A 26,058-nucleotide genomic window follows, 5' to 3' on the forward strand; every position below is an offset into this window, starting at 1 on the left:
AATAAAGGAGGTGTCTAGTTTTTTTCACTTAAAAAACGCACAAGTCATTGAAGACAGTAGAGGATCAGTTCTGCCAAAAACACATGTATTCGGTTCTTACAGTACCAACAAAAAGAAGCATCGGTTCTTGTGACAACCCTAGTTCTGGGTATCAAACTGTGGTTCTTTATTGGCACAGTCCGAAATCCTATGGTAGTACCGAACATAGAAATATGTTTTATCTTTCAGTTTTAATACGAGTGTGTGATCGGAACTTGGAGTTTAAGTAAGTAAATAAGTGAAAAACTTATTAACTTAGTTTTTATCTGCAAAAACACTGCTTGGAGTTGAATGATACCAAAGATGAAACATTTACCTCAAGATTTGTAATATGTAAAATGTCATTTTTCTTAGAGTTAATGAAATTGGTATGAAAAAGATTATTCAGGAACCTGTATTGGAGTTAAGTTATCGGTGAAGATAATCGAACATTTCCGATCAACACCCAGCCCTAATACTGTGTATGATGGTGGATTCCAGAGACTTCTTCCAGGCATCTGAGGTGTGGTCCGATGGACGTCAGAGCTGAGGTGATGGTCTGGGTGGATTGCACCAACACATCGCTATGTCATCTGGAAGCTCCGACTTAAAACCGCTGGTGCTCAAGTGTCAACTGTTCTCGGCCCCCAGTGGCATCCGAGGAGCTGTTGTTGTCCCTGCTACTAAATTGGGCTCAAGCATTGGCAACTGTGGGCTCCACTGTTCCCGCTTGTCAAGCACAAAGCACAAGCGCCAGTCATGACATCACTGTCCTCGTCCACACAAAAAGCTTTTAAACCGGAGGCACGTACACACACACTCACATGCACACCCTCGGCGCACTGGCATTCAGTATCCCATCAGGAATATCATTTTCAAATGCTACAAATACAATCTGTTATTTGTGTCACACTGGTGTCGCATCTCAGCTCTGCCTCTTATCTTTCTGTGTACTGGAGTGTGTGACAATAGAAACAAAAGATGGTTTAAAATCAAAGATTTCATCTCCAAAATATCAGAATAAAAGGCTCATCTTGCCACTGAGTAATCCTCTTTTCATTTGCTCAAAATGTTCTCAAGATTTTCAGAGGACAATCTGTGAAGTGGAACAGCTTTAGCCAAGACTTAATCAAAGTCAGTCAATTCCTGACATTGATTGTGGGATTTCTGCGGATACATTTTGGCCTCAGTGGAATGTTCCTGCAACGTTCATGCTAAATCTTAACTGAGGTTTAAGGGAGATGGTGAGAGGTCAAGAAATTCTTCCAATCAGAACAAAACAATACATCTGTAATAATTAATTGTAACTAAATAAAGCACAGCGTACAATTCTCAATTAACTATTTGCAAGGTAGCTAATGCTATTGCTAGAATTTTAACAACTTGGGAAACTGCTAATTTCGCTAATGGTCTAATGGTTAGGACTAAAAGTCATATATGTACTGTATATCAGTGGTGTGATTTGGCAATAATCTGGTGATATGATACGTATTATGTTACAGGGACAACGATACCATACATTGTGATACTGTACGAGGAAGGATATACAGTATTTGTAGTATTGTCCAAGTACTTGACTGAATTTACACATGATTCTTGACAAAGTCGTAACTGCTCTCATTTGTTTTGAAACCAAAATAGGTCCAAATATAACCTTAAAAGCTGCTGTAGTCGACTGTATCCTCTAGATCTCAGTCATGGCCAGGCTCTTGCAGGATTTCAATGTTCATCGTTCATTCGATACAGTGCTGCTGAATATCGTATCGTTGAAAAGAATATCAAGATATATTGCCATATTGATTTACAGAATATTTACTAAACCAGAAATGAGGAGTTTAATATTTCAGAATCAGAATCAGAAATAACTTTATTGCCAGTGATGTCAAAACAAAAAAAAGGATTTTTGTAAAAAACAAACCAGGAATTTATCGTGAAACAGTTGAAAAAAAGTGAAATAATACTGTCAGAATGTAACTCTTTCTAACTGAATGTAGACACAAATAATACAAATGGAACCCAATTCACAGAATTTAAGGGTCAGAACTGATTGAATAAAAGCAAAGGAATTGTAGCCTTAACATTTACAAATGACTGGTTTGACAACATTATTGGATAAAACATCAACAACACCCACTACTAACAGATCTGCATACATTTGTTCTGGTATGTTACACTAATTTAAGACTCATACAAAGTGCAGCAAATATATTTCTTTAATGAGACAAAACAGGTAAGTGATGCAAGTGTTTGCAAGTATGGTATGTGTGTATATGGTATATATTACGTACCCTATACGTAAGAAAAGAAGGACGACTAGTTTTCACCAGGATTGAAAAGATTTGGCTGAAGAGCATCCATCATGATAAGTGTCGCGTGAGGCCCTTGTGTTTGTTTGCTCAGCCAAGAATCACTTTATGAGGCGTTAGCTCGACGTGCATCACTGCCAGGGCGAGACAGAGGGGACTTGTGTATCTTGTATTCCACTTTAAATTATGGAGAAAAAGCATTCCCCTGCTGTTTGAGGGGAATATAATAAATTGTTTACCTGCCGCAGCAGAGGCAGCGGAGCAGGAGGAGGAAGCAAGGCAATGAAGAGGCTGCCAATTATCTTGACTGGGAGTTTCTGCTGCTAGCGGGTGATGAGTGGCGTCCCAGAGTGAAATGTTGCTGTGTTTGCTGAGCAGACGAGATAAACTTAAGTTTAATAGATGGCCAATTACTGCCGGCTCTCAAGTTTTAGATTTACGCGGAAACCTTTTTGGAAGACTGAGCGGACACTGAGTCCAAACCAGTTAAATGGCTGTAACTTACCTCACAAACTTCAAAGCAGGGAACACGATTCAATCGATACTGAGGATAATATTTGAATAGAACAGTGATTAAACTAGCGCAGGGTTTGACTGCTTGTATATTCAACTCATTTGTTGGTCTGTTTTGTCACACCTTATAAATAAAACAACTTAAAAAAAAAAACATTTGTATAGTATAAAATAGTCTTAATCAAAAGACACATCACCATACAAATAATACTACGTCAGATATTAAAAAAAAAAAGTCTTACAGATCATTATTGTGTTGGTGCACAAACCTAATATAATAGACATTTTTGTAAATATAAATGGAACCTTGTCAGGGAATTAAATGCATATTTCACTTTCTATGAAAGATGTCGCTGACTGAAGATGTTTGAGTTTTTTCAGTGCTTAAATTCTTTCCAAATTATAATTTTTTATTACGATGATAAGGATTATTGTATTGTATTATATATGGGGGTGTAAGTGACAAGCTTAAGTTTGTATTGGATTGAATCGCACACAATTTTGTCTTTGTCTGGATCTTATTCAATGATTCATTTTTTTAGGCATCCTTGACCTTCAAAGAACAGGCTTAATGTCTAACAAAATTTGTAATTAATTGAAAAAAAATGAAGCTGTTACAAACACTGATTTAAAGTCACTGCACATGGATTGGTTAATCCTGTGTCTTTCCCAAAAAGCTGACCTGTTCCATCGTAAAAATGATTACTCGTAATTCCCCTTCATGGAATCTCAGGGTGTATCAGACCGAGTTTGAACGCGGATCAGAATCAGAAACTTTTATTGTATCCGCCGTGTTCCTGAGACATTAAAGTGTAGAGAACTGTAGTCAAAGTCAGATGTTTGCGATGCAGGACGGATTGCTAGGACTATGATTGATCCTGTTCACATGCAGGCGGGAAGATAAGAGCATTTCTATAATTGAAAATGTCAAGTATCAGTACCTGGAGGTTTGTTGATAAGTTTCCTCCCCAATCTCATTTGTTTTTGTTGTGTTCTCAATATCATTTTTACTGAAAATGTAGCGTGTACTCTATAGACTCGCTCCTTTGAGAATTATTCTTGATGTAATGGCCATTCTGTACCTGATTTTTGTATGTTATTACTTGTTGTCAAGGAAGAAAATTGGTTTATTTTTTGTGTTTATGTGATTTTGTGGGTGTTACTGTGTTTTAAGTGTGTCTTCATTAAAGGAAAATCTCACATGAAGCATGTGGGCGTCCTGATCTGCCCTTCTCAAGGACAAGCAACCTATCAATAATACCCAAGACTCCAACGCAACCATTGCTACCACCCACTCGGACAAACACACACTAACACACACACACACTCAGGAGTGCACCCTTTCTCTAACGCCATGGAAACAGTCATCCAGTGCCGCTCCCAAGCCTTCTGATCATCACACTCATTTGGTGAAGAACAAAGGCAGTGAAATTCGGTCTCTTATTACGACTCCCTTATCTGTGTTCCCCGCGCGCCATGAGCCGCTAAGCAGCACTCGGCTCATTTGTTCAGCCATTCATGAAGGATTTTTTTTTTATTCGGTGTTATTCATATGACAGTTTTTTTCACGGCCACATTACTATTGTCGTCTGTTTGCTTTTCTTTTTTATTACAAAGCTTAATTCAGCGCGAGTCAATACTACAGCAAACACAAAGGCGCGTTTTCAGGGAGACAAAGCCTTGGGTTTTGTTTTCTACACAAGGGGTCACTGCAGTTAAAATCATTACTCAGATCCCACAACAAGCTATTTACAAACCTTTTGACAAAAATAGCACATTGGCCTCTTGCATAGGTGGCCCACACATTTTGGGGTTAAAGAAAACTTGTTTTTTTTATATATATATATATTTTTTTTCTTTTGATTTTGAAAAATTGTTTCAATGTTGTTTCCCAATTAGGTTAATTAAACTTTTTTTTTTAAGTTGGTTGTTCGTTGTGGTCGGTAACATCTTCAATTTTTTCACAAAACAGTTTTCCTGGGAGACCATGTGACCATGTGTGCTTTACGGCAGTGGTTCAAAGAGGTGGAGTCTGTTCTAAAGGACTAAACAAAAGGCTGTCTTGTTTTCTGAACAGATGTAGAATGTGCGGTCGAGGCTGGAGACCCTTCAGTTTTCACGACACTTTGCAGTTACACTCTAGTCGGGCAAGAAACATTTGATTAAAAAAAAATACTCTACCTTGAGAGCTAGCACTTTCACTTTTTAGACGCATTATTTTTGGCGTGTGTAAAATAGACCTAATGAAAACCCCCTGATTTTATGGGACTCCTGTGTTTGTCTTATGTGTCTTTAATAAGTTTATTAATAAGTTGTAAAGGTTGGCGGGCAATGATTTCTGAGTAACACAAAAGTACTTAAATGGTTAAACTTCAAACTTGAAAAACTGCACATATTTCTTTAAAACATGATCCTAATAATTAGGTTGTATCTAAAATATATACGTACTTTGCTGGATCAAAAGGGACTACTAATCCAGAAGGTAAATATGTAATCATATAAAACTGCTTCTTCTTAAAATACCGGCGCTTGTTGCTGTGTCTTCTACTGATCTGTTAAAATATGTAACGCTAAAAAATAATGTTCCAAAAAGCTTTAAAAATATGTTACACATATTGTAGACGTCAGAAAATGTGCTCCACTCCACGATCTTAGACTTGAAATCTGGGCATTTCACTTGCAGGTTTCTATGGTTACTGACTAGGAACCCGGCATACTGTTGACACGGCTGTAGGCTCATGGTGTCTCCAGTGGCGAACTGCACTCTCAAGGTGTTACTTGGTAATTAGTTTAAAATTGACTCGTCTGAAAATAGGACTGAGGAGACATATTCTCGCGTAAACAACACAACAGTCACATTTTGGATGAAGTTTTCTGTGCTCTGTGACTCGTGTTGCCACAGTTGCGTATATTACTGACACTGGAGCTGAAAAGTTGTTTGAGAGTCTGAGAGAAAAAAAAAACATTTCTATACCTTTGCAAACCCTGTCAGAACTGAAGGGTGTGCGTGGATGTTGGAGGGGGAAGAGTTAAAGATGAGGACACAGGTCTGTCCTTGGCATTAGAGCTGAATAATAATACCTAAAGGTTGCATTGAATGCTTTCTCTGGGCGTGCAAATCAAGAGAAAGAGATTGTATAATGGAGACTGCCAAAATTTGCACATCTGAAGCCGAGAGTTGCACAGTCATGTGGGGTTGGATTTTGGATTTGCAATGGAGCCGGATGCTGACATCATCGGGAATATTAATACAGGTCTTGACGTTTTCATCTTCCTTCATCCTCGCCTCGCCTTTGTTGACACTGTGGCGACCACCGGCCTTTCTGTGGCCCCTAAGGAAAACGGAAATGTGTCGGTGCAAGTGTTTTTCACCTTCAAACGAAGGACGAGAAGAATAGCCAAAGGATTAACTTCACAAGTGAAGAGCTTTGAAGTGAAAATGAACTCTGGGGCTGCTTTTTTCGTCGACTTGATCAATGCATGGATCAACTGGTGCGGAGACACAAAGACTTTCTGAAAACACACTATCATATCACCGAGAACACTTTCATCGGTCGAGCATTTTGTTCTGCGAACTTTCACAACTCGAGTAATAACAGTTTTATAAGCACTGCACCACCGGGGATGGTAGAAATAGTCTCGTTATGTCTACCAACTCTTTACATCGCTACCTTATATTGTTGAAATGAACAATTACAAGACAGTTTATCACCACAAACACTTTAAAGTTTATTCATTTTGTTTAGTCCATCGTGTTCCTTTTTTTGGTCGTCATACAAGTAAATAAAGGAACCTTAAAAACCTAACTCCACATGAAACTGCAGAAAAGTCTAAACACTTCTAAATGAGCCAGTTTATAACAAACTCAAAATGTTTTATTAAACTCGACTTTCTTGAGTTAGGCTGTTGACAAGGCAACTTTTTTAGGTAAAAACAATTAACTAGAAAAGCTTATTTAAACCCTTATTGTGTTGTTTTTTTTACTCAAAATGATTGCGATAGCTTTGTTTATTGATATTTATATATCATTTTTAAATGTTCTAAACTGATTTAATTAATACTTTTATCTGTTCCTTCATGATCCACATTTGCAAATAATTTCTATGTAAAGTTACACTCTACTAGTTTTAAAAAGCAACATAAGTTAATTTAACAACACCGGTGCCAAACCTGTCATTATAAAGTCGTGCCAGAATCAGTGCTTAAAGAAAGCGAAACACCAACTTTGTTTCTATAAACTTTGGTCATTATAAAAGTGATATTTTTTCACCATTTTATCTTTGGTTGTTTGAACATAGTTACACATTGTATCTGTGATACGTCATAATTTTCATCACCCAAACACCTTAAAAAACATGTGTCAGGCGTGTTCAAAACTATTCTTTTGAAAGTGACATCAAACTAAGACTTTTCGCCGTCAGAACTTTAATATAAAAGCTTTATATCTTGAACGGCTCGAAACAATATAGAGAACTATTTGCAGGACAGACAGGAATCTTTGTGGAACAAACACTCCTCACGACTCAACAACAAGTTTCCTCACTAACCCTATTTTCTGAAAATTCAGCGGTACCGTTTCATTAGACCTGTTGTCTCTGCTGAAATCTCTTTCTCTTAGCACAGCTGAACGGTAAAACACCACCTGGGAAAAAAAAACAAAAACAAATGGTGGAGTCACGAGTCTGTTTGACTCGCATTAGCAGTGGAGGCATCGCTATGGTAACAGAGTTGGACTTAGACAGCAGGTCATTGAAACAATAAGAATGAATTAACTTTCGCTTTTGATAGTCGAGGGTCGTAGTTATTCTGCTGAGCTCGGCTGAATGTTGAAGTTTGAACAGGAGATAGTTTACAAGCATTTAAAGTGTGTATATTTGTTGCTTATCCAAGGTTTTCTTATCGGTGAAAGAAGAGAATGCTGGAGATGTAAATGCGGGGGAATTGCCTTGTACGTCTTTTCTCGAACTCCCGTCCATTCTCAGCGCCGGAGCGGAGATGGATTGTGTTATCGGGACACTCAGGGGTGGAGAGAGGAGCTTGTAAGTTGTCATTATCTACATGGACACAGACGAGGTTGCAGCAAAGCGCTGGCTAGTTATTTGCTGCACAGAGGGCATCATGAATATTAACTCTTACACGGAGGCGGGTTGATTCTTCTTCCTTCCTTCGGGCCGAGCCAGAGGAAGTCATTACAACACCCTGTACCAACGATTCACCGGGCGAGCCCACTTAGCGCTGATTACCCTCAGTCGCGTCACCGTTGGCTTCCCTGCTGGTTTTTGTTGTCACGGATGCAGCGAGATCAAAGAGTATACATACGATAAACATGGGAACGTTCTACAATATTCTTGTTTGTTTGTGCAACAGTCATTGATATTTTATTTATGGTTCGTATGTCAATGCACAGCTTTTTGTGTGTGTGTTTGTGTGGGAGGGTCTGTGTGTGTCTCCTTGTGTTTCATTATACTTTTCATTCACAGCAGCTTTCTTTTCATTTTATTTTATGTTGAATTAAATCATCTAAAAACCTAATTTTATAGGTTGGATTAAAGTTGAAAATGGTGTGTAGGCGTATGATAATGTTGTGAATTGTAGCATTGTTTGTCTATATGTAGGAGGAGAGGATAAGATAAACAATAAACACTAACAAATAAAAATCAACAAATAAGATAAGGAATCGGTGCACGTTCTCTTGAGACATCATGTATATATTCATTTAAAACATTCCAATGTCATTTTCAGTTTTTTTTGTCAGGAAAAATGTCCTCAGTTTGATATTAGATATTCTATGTTTGCTATTTAACTGCACATTTTCAAAATTTGAGTCTAATCATCAATATATACAAACACACAAAGTGTTATTCGGTAGTAAATTTCACCTCAGAATGAGCCTGCACTGCTACAAGCTATAGCTAGAAAACCATTCAGTTAAACATGTCATTCATTTTCAATTACATTAACATTGAAAAGTCCTGTGCAATGAACAGATTACTTCATTTTGGTTCTGAAATGTGGATCCAGGAATCTTTTAAAGTTCTTGCTCAGAACTGTGTTGTTAAAGCTAATTACTGCCACCTACTGGCTAATTAAATGAATACTGGGTTAATCAGAATCACTTTTTGTGTGTAAATGAGTGATTTGGAAGAGAGTGATTTTCTAGTTTCTAGAAGCCGGAAAGGTGGTTAGAATTCTATTTTCTACAGAGACAGTTTAGCCTCTTTTTACCTTTGTCCAGAGTCCCTTTTTATTCCCCTGACATTTTGGCTTTGAAGGTCAACCGGACGTTAAAGAGGACAGTGATAGACAGATTACCGAGGGAGGACAGGAAAGGTTTTGCAAAATTGGTGCAATTAGAAGTTTTGCCAGAAGTCAAGCGAAGAATGTCACAGAGAATCCGTCTTCCGCAGAAAACTCTCAGTTACAGCCTTTAAAAAGCCAGTGTGACGCATTGTGTTGCATGACTTTCGCTACTGTCCTTCCTGGGGGGGGTCGGCCTCAGCGGGAACCACTTTCACGTCCAACACTTAATTCCCAAATCTGCTGAGTTGGCCAATGGAAATAGCATCACCACAGTGGGGGATTTTTTTTTTTTTTCAGCAAAGTGATGATGTTGAGCCATAATCATATCTCTCCGGAGATCCAGGCGTTGAAATGTGATCGTGTGCCGAGGGATGTGTTACAGGATATACCGTCGGACATGACGAGAGAGGATCTATTTTAAGAAGTGACAGACTCAAGGACCCGTCGCTATTAAAGAATCCTTCAATAGTTGTGATTGTCTTCCAAGAGCGAGTCCGTAAATAACCAGGCCGCCTTTGTGAAGTAAAATGATGAAAACGCTCCTGTGAATAATTGTTCCTTTGTTGTGTTGTCGCTCTCATAAATGTTTGATTTTACCTGAGTGCTATTTTTGCTGTGTTGCATTGTTGCCTTAAACCACAGTCAGCAAACTTGAGGTCACGCACTCAGTTCATTACTTACTTAAGATGATGAGGCACGATGCTGACGTGGTGGACGAGGCCTCGTGATACAGCATTGTAGCAAAGACACTGTGTCATGATACATTGTCTTACTCTCGAAATGCCACGAAGGCAAATTTGAAAATAATTCCAATTTTCATTGAATTAGCAGATTAAAGACAAACATTATAAAGCAGCAGAGTGCCATCTAGTGGCCAAAATTAAAACCCTGTATCATGATACAGTGTCTCCACTACATTCTGTATCATGAGGCCTCATCAACAATTTAGGTAAAAGTAAATAAAACAATGTTGGATGGCAAATATATATTATCAATCTATATTTGGGAAGGTTTAAAGTACTTTTTAATAACTTGTGTGGCGGTTCTTGAAAACTGCTTGCTTTGTGATCACTACGCCACACTTTTAGGAGTTACATTCCTATTCATATAACTTTTTGTGTCAACTGAGTCGTTGTATATAGTTGATTTTAAAGTACACGTTTTCACGTACAATGGGCTCCTTGGCAGAGGAATGTGTCCTCTCTGTGCTTTTCTAGTTATTCTGTTTGTTACATTTTCTGTTACTTAACACAAAAACAACTGTTACATGTTTAGTTGTTTCTTTTTGTTGTGAGTGCTTAAACAATTGCAGTACATTATGGGAAGGAATATATAACTTCCAGACCAGAATAATCATAATATATCATTCAATTTAAACAATTTTAAAAAAGGACTTTGTTTAAATATACAGTCAGAATCAATTATTCAACTAACAGGAAATAAATAAAGTATTAATCTTATCTATTAGATGCAGACAATCAATTAATATGTTGAAAATAAATCCTTATACAAAAATGATAATAGTGAGGAATAAAAGGGTTTGAGTCAGATGCTTACAAGTCAAAAGATGAGTTGCTTTGTTAACTCGGACAGAAGCTCCTGCAGCCGAACTCAATCACTGTCAGACATTTTCATTAACCAAAGTCAACAATATCATGGGATGCATTCAAATATTGAAGCAATAGTCTGATGTTGTTTTAATATTTAACTGACGTGTTTGTTGTTGACATGTCCGTCCTGTGTGAGGGATCCCTCTCCTGTCTTTCAGCGGAAGTGCAATTAGTAACCTATGTCTTTTCTTATCTTGTATAGATCTGGTAGATCTCTAAGTCTCACAATATATTTGCAGAAATACTGCATAGAAATGATGAAATTTTAGAGTTTAATTCATGCAGAATGATGGAAAGGTCATGTTTTTTCTCCCCAACTTTAAACATTGCATGAAAAATCAATCCTTTCGTTATCGCTAAACATCACTGCAAACATGTTTATTTAAATGCTTTGAAGTTCTGAATTAGATCACTCTCTGCTGCAAGCTGATACAAAGTAAACGAGCAAAGAACAATGTTGATGTAGTTATCGTGGCGCACAGCCTGTGTCACTGTCTGCGCACGTCTGCAGCATCACAAATCAAGTCTTGTGCACTGTCTACTTTCTCCTTATATTTTCCTCACATTCCCAAGTCATTTTAGTGTCTCTAGATATTTACAGTTTTTGTTGGATTATAACTCAGGTTGATTCAAGTTTATTATTTAATGAACTACTGTCGGCTTTATCCGTCTGGAACCTTAATGAACATGTCACTGATCTAAGAAAAAAGGAGGGACTTCTGATTCCTAAATACTAGTGATGGGCCGATGACGCTTCATGAAACAGTGCCATGTTTATTAGATGTCAGTAGGTGGCGCCATCAGTTTAAAAATGATGTCATTTTCATTAGAACAGTTGTTTAAAACAAAGGAAAATGGCGCAGAAACCGCCATCTAGTGGACTCAGAAAATAATGACACTGCTTCATGAAGCTTCATCAGACCATCACTACTAAACACTAGAACAACCGTCTTTGTATGTGTTCTTGCTCACGCCGACCTTGATTCCTCTCCTCTACACTACAGCTCAAACTGTCACTCCAGATCCTCTTCTTCACCCAGCATACTGATCAGATTTGCTAAAAGAAAAAGAAAAAGGGACTTTATATCCTTAAAGGTTGTTGCCCACGGCAATGTTAAAGCGGTGTGAAGTCAAACAGATGTAATGAGACAGTGATAGTCGTGGAGCCACTTGAGTTACTGACAACACAACAAGGTTCGTCACATACACACGAGCGGCTCAATAGTTTTTAACTTGGAATCGTACCCTGACAGTTAAGTGCTAAACTCCCACAGGACTTACAAAGACATTTAGCCAGATGGTCTCTGCTGAAGTTTTTCTTTTTTTTTGTTGTTGTTGAAAGAAGAGGAAGAAGAAAGCTAGAGGCACATTTTCAGCCCAAAACAAAATTTGCTCTTTTTCATTTTTTCATTACTGCCAACTCTCCAGTATATCCTAAATGTGTGCAAAAATAAATAAAAATAAATAAAATGTTTGCAGTGAATGACCATAGAACATATTAGTGATGGGTTGATGAGGCCTCACGATACAGCATTGTAGTGAAGACACTGCATCATTATACAGTTACTTGATTATAAATGGCCACTAGATGGCACTCTGTTTTATACTGTTTGGCTTTAATCTACTAATTCAATGAAACTTGACATTATTCTCGAAATGAGAGTGTCATTTAAATATAAATATTAAATATAATTAATAATAGAAATTACATAGACTTCATAGGACACAGTTATTTATACACTGAGCCTTGTGATAACCTGCATATAAATATATATATATATATATATTTATTAATTTTTAAGGAACATTTAAAATGTATATATTGATGTGACAACAAGAATGTACAGTAAAATTAATATTAAGCGATGCAATTTCTGCCATTACTTTCTGTGAAAGATACAGTTTATTTGTTTGTTTATACAAAATTATACAAGACATAAAAGAAAAACATTAACAAAAAATAAAATATCCGCCAAAAAGTAAGAAACTTTAATCAAAATATGCCAAATCCAAGTTCCACCCTCCTCATATCCGTGCTTACTTCACAGCCCACTAATATCTCCTAAATAAAGTGAATGTTTTGTTGTGATCTGTTCGAGCGTTTCACTGTGTAGTTTTGGGAAAGTGGCCACAGAAAACTCAGCAGGACACAGCAAGAGTGGGAGGGAAAATGTCTCTTGTGTTTGATAAATGTTGCGCTCTCTCAGGCGGCATGAGTCCACGTCAAATACTCTCATCCCTCCATCTCATAAATCAGTGCAAGAGCGTCTGTGCATGGGTGTTTAAGGATGCTGCTTCTCATCTTTACACGCTATTTTTCTAATCTAGTGAGAGTGGATGCTATCGAAAAGGAGGATTTTTGCATTTGCTATTGTAGCACACGCAAGTCAAAAAAATCACAAAGCCCTTGAACAATCTAAAGCAATACACAGTTAAAAATACCTACCGATTAAAAAACTCCAAAAGGCCAAGACAACATAAGACAAACACAAGAGTCCCAGAAAATCAGGGAAAAGCATCCACAAATAAAAATTTCCTGAAAGAAACTGGCAGCCAATGCCGAGTTTTAAGGATCAGAGAAATTTGAGTTCTTCTACTAGAGCGGGTCAGAATTCTCGCTGTAGAGTTTTGTATTAACTGCAGGCGAGACAGCTCCTTCCTCAATGGTTGAGTTTCACTAGAATCCTCACTTAAAAGTATCACTATACAGTGTCTAATATTTATAAAGGCCATTAAATGGCAGAGAGTGCCATCTAGTGGCCATTCAGAATTAAGCTGTGTATCATGAAACAGTGTCTTCACTACAATGCTGTATCATGAGGCCTCATCAACCCATCACTTCTTAATAGCATATCAATCAAAACTGAAGGATGTGACAGTAAAGATAAGCACTAACTGAAAAAATCTCATGGAAGTTTCACAAAGTACTTTTGGAGCTCCAAAGGCTTGAATTATTCATCCTAAGAGAATAAGAATTCTGTTGTTCTGCTCGTTTTATACAACTTTGTAAATCACATTTCCCACTTAATACTGACTTTTCAACACCACACGGCAGAAACTCATAACATAAATTCTCCCGTGGGTTTCCTTTGCCCTTCAAACAATGTCAAACATCCGTCTGCTGAGAGGTGTCTATACTGGAGATTAAAGTTTGAATATCACTAAACTAAGTTCCTAAGTTCGTTTGAAACATTACGGTTTTATACATAACTCTGAAGTTGCTGAAGACAAATGAGGAAAAATCTTCCAAATATTGTCAAGCAGACCTGCACACCTGAGGGCCCAGACATAAAGACATGGAGATGTGAGATGGGTCCAGCTGTTCTTGATTTCACATCTGCCCTACATAAACCCATATTACACTTTTGTCTGTCATCGGATCTTTTCATCACTCTCTGAAGATTTTTTTTAATGATTCATCTGACAATCCACGGCTTAAAAATAAGAACTAAAAACCTATAGTCATGTGCTGAGTATTCCAAACATGGCGCTGAGTCACGACTCACATAACAAAGATCAATCCACATGGATTTTTCGCCACAATAATTATCACATGTGAGGAACAGCTCAGTCTGTGAACTGGACGGGGTAAAGGTCAGAAGAGGTATATTTGGGAGGTGGATCATGGGCCGTAAGAGGTGTTAGTAGGTAGATCAATACCATCCCACCGGACTTGGCTTAGTGCTCGCATCGTCATGTGGATAAAATCGATGGTCTTACACAAGCTCGCGGTTCCTGTGGAGGGTTATTTTTTCCTTTAACCTGGGTTGTCACATGGTGGAACAGGAAAGGGTTAGTGATGCATGAGAAGTGGGCGTTTGCCATCGCGAGGCTGTCGGTGATAAGCGATGTCAGCCTCAGTATTGACAAATTCCCGTGTTGGCAGAGCAAAGGTGGTTCTTGGGGTTTCAAGAGTACTGTTTGAAATGACAGATTGTGAAGCCGGAGAGGCTCAGAGGAGCTTTTTTGAGTGAGCACTTAATTCACCGTCTCCTCTCCTTGACCAGCAACGACTTCACACTCTCTGTTGGAGTCTCCCGGAGGATGTGGTGCAATCATAGAATGCAACTCTTATTATGCGACTGAAGGGACTCTCTAGAACAGTAACTCAGGTTGCCATTGAAACTAAAATAACGCTTTTATTAAGAAGTGGCTGAGACTCCAGGGCAGGCACAAAGGTGCTCGCTGTAAAAGCTGCTTTTGTTGGAAAATAGTCACAGACGAGCATTGGTGTGTGTGTGTGTTTATTATCGTCTCTTCAGTGTCTCTCAGTGGGAGCCCAAAGTCATCCTCAATGAGGGTATTCGATATGTTGTTGTGTTATTCTTATCTTTATTACTTTAGTAATAACTTTATTACTTTAGTAATAAAGTGTTATTTCACCCAAAACCCTTTATTTATCTTCATGTTGAGGCTTCAATAAAAGATGGACGTTACAGACGAGCACCATGGAGGTGTTTTTATGTTTTTAAGTGAGTAATGTCCAGTCACTACATTAAAATTAACATATATTTTTTTCTATAACTCTAAAAAGGAACAGATTATCAGATTTCACATTCTGAAAATAATCCAAAACTTTAGTCGACACGAGTGTGAGTAGAAAATAGCTTTTTGAAAAACCTTCTTTGTTGTGAGGTCATATCTACTCCAAGCTAGAAGGGTTGTCACTAGAAATATGGTCAATTATTTATTTCTACAAATGGACTATTAGAGTTTATAGAAGGGGACAAATCTAACACTATAAAAAAAAATAGAAAAGGTTTTTCGGTGCGGGTTTGAGCACGACTAGGTTTCTCAGTCACGCTATCACGTTCTGCAAGGTTTCCCTCCAATAGGTCAACAGGTTTTATGACTGGCTTGACTGTGACCTTATATTATTAAAGGCTTGTACTTCCATATAATGAACATAACATTTTACCTACGTTGAGCCTTGCAAATACTTAATGTGATTTCCCAATGGTATTAATAGGATTACTTCCATGTTTCTTTTTTTATCATGACATGTATCAAGGCCCAGCAAATGCAAACGGGCAGAGATAACTAAGTCCAAACAGTTGATCCTCTTCAGTACTCCTACTCCATTACATCGGTTAATGCAAGCCACCTCCGAATTGCTCATTCTCTCACTCAAATGCCATTTGCTGATGACCGTGAGCAAGGGATGATTGTGTGTGTGGGAAGGTGAGATCACACGAGTGAGGGTCAGCGAATCCATTACTCACTCTCAGCATGTGTATGCACGTGCACGCTCGCGCATTCATTCAGTTGCTCTCTTCTTTCAAAGGACATTTTTTGTTCTGAGCGACGCGGCTAATTAATTGTTTCCCTATTAAACTAAACACTGTTGATCTCCATTGAAACGAGCTGAATTTCAAACAAGACTTTACCCCAAACTTACATCATCGTCTACAGAGGGTCGTTACGGAATGAGCTGCGTTGTGTTTATTTTATGTTTGACGGTTGCTGTTTAAACACAACATTTTAATTAACAGAAACAAAAGGCTATTGATAGCTCCTCCCTAATTGAACCTTTCACGCTGCTCTAATATGGTTGTTTAGCTACACTGGTTTTGACCTTATGATGCTTTTTCTTTTCTAAAGTATACATATTTGTTCATTTTACTTGTTTGTTTTGTCAAGTTTATTATCTCGTCTTTTGTGTGACAATGAATTAAAGGTTTTGATACATGAGCAACATCAACTCTTCAGGCAGGAAGTGGATGAATGGGGAGGACTTTTTTAGAATTAGGTGGAAACATCAGTGAAGAACTCAGTATTGGTTGTTATACCTCATTTCATTGACTCCTACCATGAATCAAAATGGGGGGGTATGGAGTCCTTGATCATATTCCAGGCTCGGGACAAGCAGCGCTTTACTGCGATGGCCTGAATGGAGGGAAGAGTGCTCACGTTTTTCCAGTCCGAGGCGCAGCAGCTACCACCCCACACCGAGATGCAGCTGGTCATGATACTCTCTATGGTGCTCCTATGGAAAGTGATGAGGGTGGGTTGGGGCAGACGGGCTCTCCTCATCCTCTGCAGGAAGTACAGATGCTTCTTAGCCCGCTTGACCAGTGATGTGGTGTTCCCATACCAGGTGAGGGCGTCCGAGATCTGTATCCCAAGGAACTTTGGTGTTTTTGACCACCTCGATGGCTGTGGTGTCGATGAGAAGAGGGGCGTGGCTATGCTGGATCTTCGTGAAGTCGACAATCATTTCCTTTGTTTTATCAACATTCAGGATCCACTTGCTGCCTCACTTCCTCTTTTTAATCTTATCATCCCCTGATGAGACCCACCACCGTTGTATCATCCGCGAACTTCATGATATGGTTGGAGGCATACCTGGGAACACAGTCATGGGTCATTAAAGTGAATAGTGGGGGGCTCAGGACACAGGCTTGAGGGGAGCCAGTGCTGAGGGTGATTGTGCTGGAGGTATGTTTTCGGACCCGCACTGTTTATGGTCTGTCGGTTAGACAGTCAAGCAGCCAATTACACAGGGAGGAGCCGAAGCCCAGAGGTTCCAGTCTACGTACCAGGCGTTGTGGGATGATGGTGCTAAAAGCAGAACTAAAAACAAGGAACAACATCCTCACATGGGAGTTCTTCTTCTCCAGTTGTTCAACGTTCAAGAGGAGATTGGAGGAGATAGTATCCTCGGAGGACCGATTTGATTGGTTGGCAAACTGGAAAGGGTCAAACATGGAAGGGAGTCTGGAGATGATATGGTCTTTCATCAACCTCTCAAAGCACTTCATCATGATGGGAGTCAGTGCCACAGGTAGTTATTCAGTGATGCGATGGGAGGTTTTTTTGGCACTGGGATGATGAAAGCAGTCTTGAAGCAGGATGGCACTATGGCTTGGTTCAGCGAGGTGTTAAAGATGTTAGTACACATGCCAGCTGATCTGCACATTCCCTGAGCACCTGCCCAGGTATGTTATCTGGGCCTGGGGCCTTCTGAGAGTTGACTCTTCTCAAAAGTCTTTCGTACGTCAGCAGTGTTAAGACAAGTGACCAGCATAAGTGCCTTTTCAACCTGATAGGGAACAGTTTTAGTCGCCAGAGTGTCATTTAGTTCCTCAAACCTCCCAAAGAAGTTATTTAATTTATTGAGTCCATATCAACATCACCCACAAGAGGGGGGGAGGGTGTCTTGAAGTTGGTAATAGCCCGTCTGCCTCGCCACATATTTCTGGTGTCAGTAGCTTCCTGGAACAAGCTGTCGGCCCGCTTTCTTAGTCTTATGGCACAGTTCAAGCTCTTGTTGTCCTCAGAGCGTTTTTATCCCCAGACTTGAAGGCAGAGTTCCGCGCTTTTAGAATTCTGCGTACTTTTACAGTCATCCAGACTTTCTGGTTAGCATGGGTAATGATGTTTCTCGTGGTGATGATGTCCTCAGTCGATTTGTGAATGTAGGCTGACACAGACATGGCATACTCCTCGATGTTAATTGCATGTGGCCGCTACTTTAAACATGTCCCAATCCGTGCACAAAAAATACAGTCTTGTAGTGCCTCCATCACACCCTCGGACCACATCCTCACCTGCCTAATTTTAGATTTCTCTCTGATCAGCAGGGGCTTGTAAGCAGGAATCAGCCTGACCGATAAGTGGTCAGAAGAGCCCATACGGGGGCGGTGAGCTGCTCTGAATGCGTCCTTAATATTTGAGAAAGCCATGTCTAAAATGTTTCCTACCCTGGTTGCAAAATCCACATACTGGTGAAAATATGGGAGAACTGGAGAACTTCATGTTAGCCTGGTTAAAATCCACCGCCACAATAAATTCAATACAGACCAATACAGAACACTCATGGCTTCCCTTTTATTTGCGCTGGGGGGCACATACACAGCACTGATGGTGAAAATGCTGAACTCCCTGGGCAGAGAAAAGAGGTCTGCAGTTTACAGTCAAGAGTTCGATGTCTGGTGAGCAGTAACTTGAGACTATTTTAGCATAAATGGTTACTATGTTATTATTTGCATAGCATTTCTGCTATCAACACTTGATAAACACTCAGAGAGCTTTACACTAAGTCACCCATGCAGGCACACACTCACACACGGATGAAACATCAGCAACATCTCACCATAGAGAGCAATCAGGGTTCAAGGACGCAAACACAAATTGTAACCTAAGCTTGGATTTGGAGTAATTCTTACATGTTGTTGTTGTTTTTGACTGAAACATTTCAACCCTTACCATCATCTCTTCACATATTTTTAGTCAATGTACTTATTTAGATCAAATAATGTGTTGATTTGTTATCGATGTTGACTAGTGAGCCACTGTGTGAATGGATGACCCAACCTAGGCTTGACATGTTTTACCTATTATTGACCAGAACCTATTTTACTTAGTCTCACTTTTTATAAACTATTCATTTAAATGTTAAATATTTCTGCTTTTATTTTAAAGTTTCTAAATACAAATTCTCCTTTTAATACAATGTTGCTTTTCCAGTTACGCACATATGTATATGCACCTATGAAAACCACACATTTTAAGGACTATTTGACGTTATACTAATGTTGCTTCGTTCTTTCTTCTCTCTTTCTCTTCTCAGTTTTTGGCCATTATCTCCATCCTCTTCATTGTGCTGTCCACCATTGCTCTGTCGCTCAACACCTTACCCGATCTTCAGGTCATCGATGAGTTCGGACAGGCGAACGACAACCCCCAGCTGGCGCATGTGGAGGCCGTGTGCATCGCTTGGTTCACCATGGAGTACCTTCTCCGCTTCCTTTCATCCCCAAATAAGTGGAAGTTCTTCAAAGGGCCACTGAATGTCATAGACTTGTTGGCCATCCTTCCCTACTATGTTACCATCTTCCTAACAGAGTCCAACAAGAGTGTGCTGCAGTTCCAAAATGTGCGGCGAGTTGTACAGATATTCAGGATCATGCGAATATTGAGGATCCTAAAGTTGGCCCGTCACTCAACGGGGCTTCAGTCCCTTGGGTTCACCTTGCGAAGAAGCTACAATGAACTGGGACTACTTATCTTATTTCTCGCCATGGGAATCATGATTTTCTCTAGCTTGGTTTTCTTTGCCGAGAAAGATGAAGATGCCACAAAGTTCACCAGTATCCCCGCCTCATTTTGGTGGGCCACCATTACCATGACTACTGTGGGATACGGTGACATTTATCCACAGACTTTGCTCGGGAAAATAGTGGGTGGTCTCTGCTGCATTGCTGGAGTGCTCGTCATTGCTCTACCGATCCCCATTATTGTAAACAACTTCTCTGAGTTCTACAAGGAGCAGAAAAGGCAGGAAAAAGCCATCAAGAGGAGGGAGGCCCTGGAGAGGGCAAAGAGAAACGGCAGTATTGTGTCAATGAATCTCAAGGATGCCTTCGCCCGGAGCATGGAACTGATGGATGTAATGGTGGACAAAGATGAAGACAAGACTTCCCTTGACAACCATTTGTCTCCTGGCCACTGGTCTGGCTCACCGAGACACATACACGTGGACGCCAACCTCAGATCCCCGGAGAAAAGACATTTGGAATCCCTGCCTCAAGAGTCCCCTCACCACATAACAGTCACTAAGACTGGAAATCCTCACTGGACCAGCAGAACCCCACAGCACCTGAATGTTCAGAATCTCGAGGAGATGTACAGCCAGATGACAAAGTCACAGTCCTTCACAAATCTCAACACAACTAGCTCAATGAGCACATTAAGCACAAATGTGACTGCCACAACCTCGCCGAAGAAATCTTGCAGCCAAGAGTCCACACTGAAGGAGGAGGTGGAGCTGGAAATGAAGGCAGTCCAGCCCTCGTCAGCAGCTTACCTTGCCTGTTCCTCGGTAGATTTTTTACAGAACGACCCATACTCAGGTGGGCAAAATTCTAGTCCATGTAAAAGCCAACATCCTGGTGCTCCACCAACCCTCAATTTTAATAAACCTGCAAACCCAGTTCTAGCTTCTCTGGATACCATGCTCAAGGATCAGTTTGAAGCTGACGGTTTTATGGACGCTGCTGACAATATGCAAAGCCCTTCAAGGAAAAATAAACCTCTCAAAATAAAAGGGTTGAAGGTAAACTTCAGCCAAGATGCAGCTGAAGACCCACTCACTCCACCAAGCACTACCTCTCCTGGAGACATCAGCTCCAGCAACCTGGAAGATGAGTCCCCGGAAGCAGAGACCTCCCCACTTCTCCCCAGATCCGGCAAGCTTCTCCACGCCATCGGCGATAACGAATCCTGCGCCAGGTCCCCCAAGCGTTTGATGGTGGACACGCCGCCCGGAGACGAGGATCTGTCGCCAGAAAACCATGACGAGAAACACCTATTGGAAGCGGCGGGAGCCGGACCAGTGTCGCCGGAGACGGCCGGGCAGAACTGCTCGCAAGGCGTGGTTCCAGCTGGAGAGGACACGTCGGCAGACAGCAACCAAAGTGGACTCAAAGTGGAAAACCACGTGTTTACATCAGATACTCACCTGATACTAGGGGAGGGCAGTGTTTCTCCAACCTGCGAAACCAGCATGTGAAAGTCAGAGAAGCTGACAAGATGAGAGACAACACTGCTACTTGTGAAGGAGAACTGAGAGATGAGAGGTATTTTTGCATGGCATGAGAAGTCACTTTTATTGTGTCCTTGTTTTTGCTGAAAAAGAAACTGCAGACTGTGGATCCCGGACAGAGAGAGAAATCGACAGATGGGGAAAGTCTGAGTCCGACACATGTACATACTACAGACAGCATTTTTTTCTGTCAGAAGAAGGAAATGCACAGAGCAACTGTAAAAAGCATGCATTTTAAAAAAGTGACCAATATTTTATGGTGCTTAGTTTGCTAAAAGCACTTCCCTGTAAATAATAGGACTCCATGGCAATGACAATGCACAGGATGGTCAAGGACAACTGTCACTTAAAGTACAATTATTTGCAATGACGTTGGGGTGGGATGAACTAAGCGCCCTCTAAATGGGCGATGCATCGTAGCGACCTATAAAGAAACATATCATTACTTTTTGTGGAAATGCAAAGTGTTCCCATGGCAACCTTCTTTTTTTGTGTGAGAACTGTACTGTTGAAAAAAACTTTTGAGTTTTATTTCATTGTTCTAATTGAGGGTCTGGTGTACAGTTGTAGGTGCAAAAGTCAATCTTGCACTACACGACTTTCCTGCAAGTTGTTGCAAATCAAAGTTTCTTTTTGACCTTAATTTAAAGGTCATTTAACGGAACCGATGCCATTTTCTGAAAAAGTTCCCACCTCAGGAATAAATACTTATTATTATTAAATAAATGTATGATTTTATTGTGACACGGGAATTCATTAAACAGATTAACCTATAATGAAGATGATTTTAGACGTAATGTTTACGTAATTTAATCCAAAACAGCTCCAGCAACAGAGTCTTAAATATAGATCCAAATGACTCAATCTAGCACTGCTGTCAACTAGTTAACAAGTATGCCATTCCGTTTAAAATCTCCTTAAAAAAATACTGAACTCTGGCATTAGTTCTGGGATGTTACTTAAAATAACAGTGTCTTGTCATAGACAGAACATGTAAAAAGTACAAGGTGCTAGTCATCTAACACATCATTTTAACACTGTCATGAAAATTGGTTATAAATAATATTATGTTCCTAATAAGAAAAGACTGAAAGTGTAGATTCATATTAACACACTTTGCAATTCACAACTGTTACTTTATAAGTTTGAATACAAGTCGGATAGTGTAAGTAAGTCAGTAAATAAATAATGGTTATGTCTAAAGGGCCTTTCTAGACCAGGGTCACAAAGCGCTTTAACAATCACAAACAATACACAGTTAAAATATATACTTAAAAGATGGAAAGAACAGTCCCAGAAAATCAGGGAAAAGCTGGCACAGATAAGAATGTCATAAGATGTTTCTTGAAGATCGTTTGGTGTCGAGTGATAAAATGGAGATAGATCAATTACATTTTTAATTATATATAATACCATTACTATTACCCAGGAATTCCAGCAACTTTAAACTTCACTATTGTGGCAGATCAAAAGGTTGGTTAATAATATAAAAGCTGGTTTATTAAAGTAATTTGTTGTTTTTAACAGATAGAGTTTTCGTTTACATTCTGCTCTATTTAAGTCACAAGTATTTGCTGCCACTTTTAGTTTCCACCAGCAGGGGGGGCTAAATATGATCGTGTTCCTCGGTCTAAGTCAGAATTAAAAAATCAAAATGATCAGGTCGATATGAATTGGTTTAAAATATCATATTTTAAATGTCCAAAGTTACATTTTCAGAATCAAAAACCCCTAAAACCACCTAGAATGACATGTTAGCAGCTTTAATGGATAGAGGCAGGTCATGGATAGTGATGAAGCTTCTGGTTAAAAAGAGAATAAGTCTGAAGGGACATGAACAGCAGCGTCATGACAGCAAACACTAGTTTTTCTCTGAACACACTGAAAGTTAGGAAACCTTTTTGAACTTTGAAACTGGACTTCTAAGATAATTCGTAAAGATACGAGATCAGAGGGAATCCCAGCTATGTAATGCATCGCAATATTAAGAGTCGTAATTATTTGGTATTTACATCTGCTGGCTGTTTTGACAGCTCAGCAATTAATTTCAAGAATCTCAGAGGGTTATATCAGGTTTGATAAGCAAAAAAAAAATCACCAACTACTTTGACTTTTCAGGAACATTTCATTTAAAAAAAATGTATTTCTAGTAAATCCATGTCAGTGTTTCGCAATATTTTCAAATAAAAACAGCCAAAATTATTGTCAATGGGAAATCTTTGAAGTAAAAAAATATTAACTAGGGTTTTTTATATACTGTACTTAAAATTGTTAAAATCTGGAGTCATTTTACAATAAACTGTTCCCATGTTCTTCTTTCATTGATGAAGAATTGTACCTTCTTAACAATAGTCAGCATCTTTCCTTTGAGGCATGGAACAAATCCCATAATTAATTGAATAAATAACATTTAAAGATAAGATAATAGAGCAGTGACTTGAGAAATAAAAATCTTCCACTGTTGCTGCAGGAGGAGGTTAAACCTGCAGATGTCGTGTAGTGTATGATTCACAATCATCTACAAGTAGCAGGAATATCACATATTGCAACTAAATACTCAAGATTCAAGGTTGGGACAAGGTTAAGGAAGCTGTTTTTTTTGTTAACTTACCCGATCAAAGAATGACATCATATTTACTCTCCAACTTATATACATAAGAACTGAGAAAATGTTACATTTGTAGCGAGTAGATCAGTTGTAGGAAAGTGTTTCTACAAGTTAGAATAAAATGTATAAATTAACCACAAGAGATCTGTTAACAACCACTCATGTATGCTTTACACTGTATTTATCTAGTTTGACGAGTTTTTTTTTCTGATATTAATGGACCAAAACAAGCACACTGAAGAGCTCTTGCATATTAGATCAGTTATATTAACATTTTCTTTTCTTTTTTTATGCATTTCTTGTCCTGGATTGTGTCCATCCTCAGTGCCCCGTTGCCATCGTAGACATTTCGTTCTGAGCTACTGTTCCTGCTGATAAAATGAAGTCATATTTTTTGTACATCTGTACTGTGTTGGATGGTAATTTATTGATGTTTTTTTTTTTTTGTGATCAAGATACTTTTCAATCAATACTTAAACCCAAAGGGAGTTTTCTGTTTTCTCTATTGTGTGTTTTTTTTTGTTGTTCACTGACTGATAATTATGTGTTTCTGTTGCCTTGGATTATTATTTTTTTTTTTGGCTGGAATATTTTTTATTGTGTAATCCTTCTGCGAAAAAAGTACATGAGTTCAATTCTATCGTCTTCTTGTTTTTGCGTATTTATTTATGTTCTCAGAGAGAAGAGTTGAATGTGCAATACCACAAACTGCAAATCTATGCAGGCCAAGAATTGTGGCACTTTATTTTCTGTCTATGGAGTTTGTAAGTGTACAGGCAGAATCTACTTGTATTTTCAAATGTTATATCTTTAATATCCACTAAAGCAGTATTACGACGACAACAATCTCACAACAAAGCAAAAGAAGACTTTTGCTTTTGAATATATGACGGCGTGCATATGTCGTGAGGCACTTTGATGCCAGGTATAAATGGACCTCTAATTGGATTATCTACGGGGAAGCATTATCCAAATTGACCACTCTAGCCTTTTTTTCCCACAATTGTTGGATCCAACCAATGTCTGCATAAGATCATTTAATGGCCACTCGCAAATAATTTTCCGTTGTGTGAATAAACGTTGAGATGGATTCTATTTTTTCTAATCCAAAATGAAGCACGACCACGACTTTCCTGCCATATATGGTGGTTGAAGTGACTCGGGGGCTTTTCGCAACACTCGTGTCTGTGAGAAGCTCACGGGTCATTTTGCTTTGTTCATACAGCACTGTACAGAAAAGTCTAATTTTATAGGAGAAATCAGGTCTTTATGTAATAGATACAAGTAATGCTATTGAGTTCTCAGGTTTTCTACAACTCTCTGATGTTCTGATTGGATAGATTCGCTTGATTTCCTTTTCAAACTCAATGTCTACAAGTCACTTCTGTACTTTTTAAAAAAGTGATGTTGTCAAATTCACGTCGATGTCTTGACTCTCCTGGAGTGAGGAGCTGCAATATTTCCCTCCGTCCTCCTGAGGGATCCGTGTACCACATTCAGTAGCCACTCCATCAGTCTTCAGCGAGGCAGAGGGATGAACCGAGCGAGAGAAGTTTCAGGAAAAGATTTAGACGAGAGGTCAAAGGGAGTGAAAGAGTAAGTACAAGGGCATTTGCAGATCTCTGCTGTCACTGTGCTGAGCCATCTGGTTAACCCCCCAGTGCTGACACCACAAAGTCCTCCAATCCCAGCAGCTTCAGAGGATCCAACCCCTCAGCGTTCCCTCAGGAAAAGTCATCATCCGGAAAAGCTGAAGGGGGAACTTTGATCTCAACAGAAATATAAGCACAGCAATTCTGTTTTTCTGTTTCAGGAGTGAACGATTTATTAAATGAGCACCTGTTCTGTCAACCATCCTCATGGCTTATCCAATTTAATAATGCATGTGTTAGCGTGTGTTATTGTAGCTCTTATTCTGAAGTGAAGCCACTTGGACTTGGAAGAAACTATGAGCTCCCTGAGAAAGTTTAAACTGAATTTCCCCTCGCGGGACAAATAAAGGATTTCTGATTCTGAAAGACTTTGCTGAGGTTCAAGCAAAGTGAGATCATTCCTGCTGTGACCTCATTGCCCTGCAAGATAAATAAATGACTACCTTTCCCTTGAATAAAACCAAGCCTTGGAAGTAATAGCAGGCCTTCACGTGGATGACAAAAC

At 39.2% G+C, this 26,058-nt stretch overlaps 1 protein-coding gene across 1 annotated transcript in view; it reads left to right on the plus strand.

Moving 5' to 3' along the window:
* kcnb2b (potassium voltage-gated channel subfamily B member 2b) overlaps positions 1 to 21,307 on the plus strand; it is an 85,267-nt gene extending 63,960 nt beyond the window's left edge. Inside the window, exon 2 of the mRNA XM_087788975.1 lies at positions 19,320 to 21,307. Coding sequence (XP_087645101.1) covers positions 19,320 to 21,260 — 1,941 coding nt within the window. The 3' untranslated portion in view covers positions 21,261 to 21,307. The remainder of the gene's footprint in view (positions 1 to 19,319) is intronic.
* Positions 21,308 to 26,058: the final 4,751 nt, after the last annotated feature.

The sequence above is a fragment of the Callionymus lyra genome, chromosome 4 (assembly GCF_982586985.1).
Source record: "Callionymus lyra chromosome 4, fCalLyr1.hap1.1, whole genome shotgun sequence".
NCBI lineage: Eukaryota > Metazoa > Chordata > Actinopteri > Syngnathiformes > Callionymidae > Callionymus > Callionymus lyra.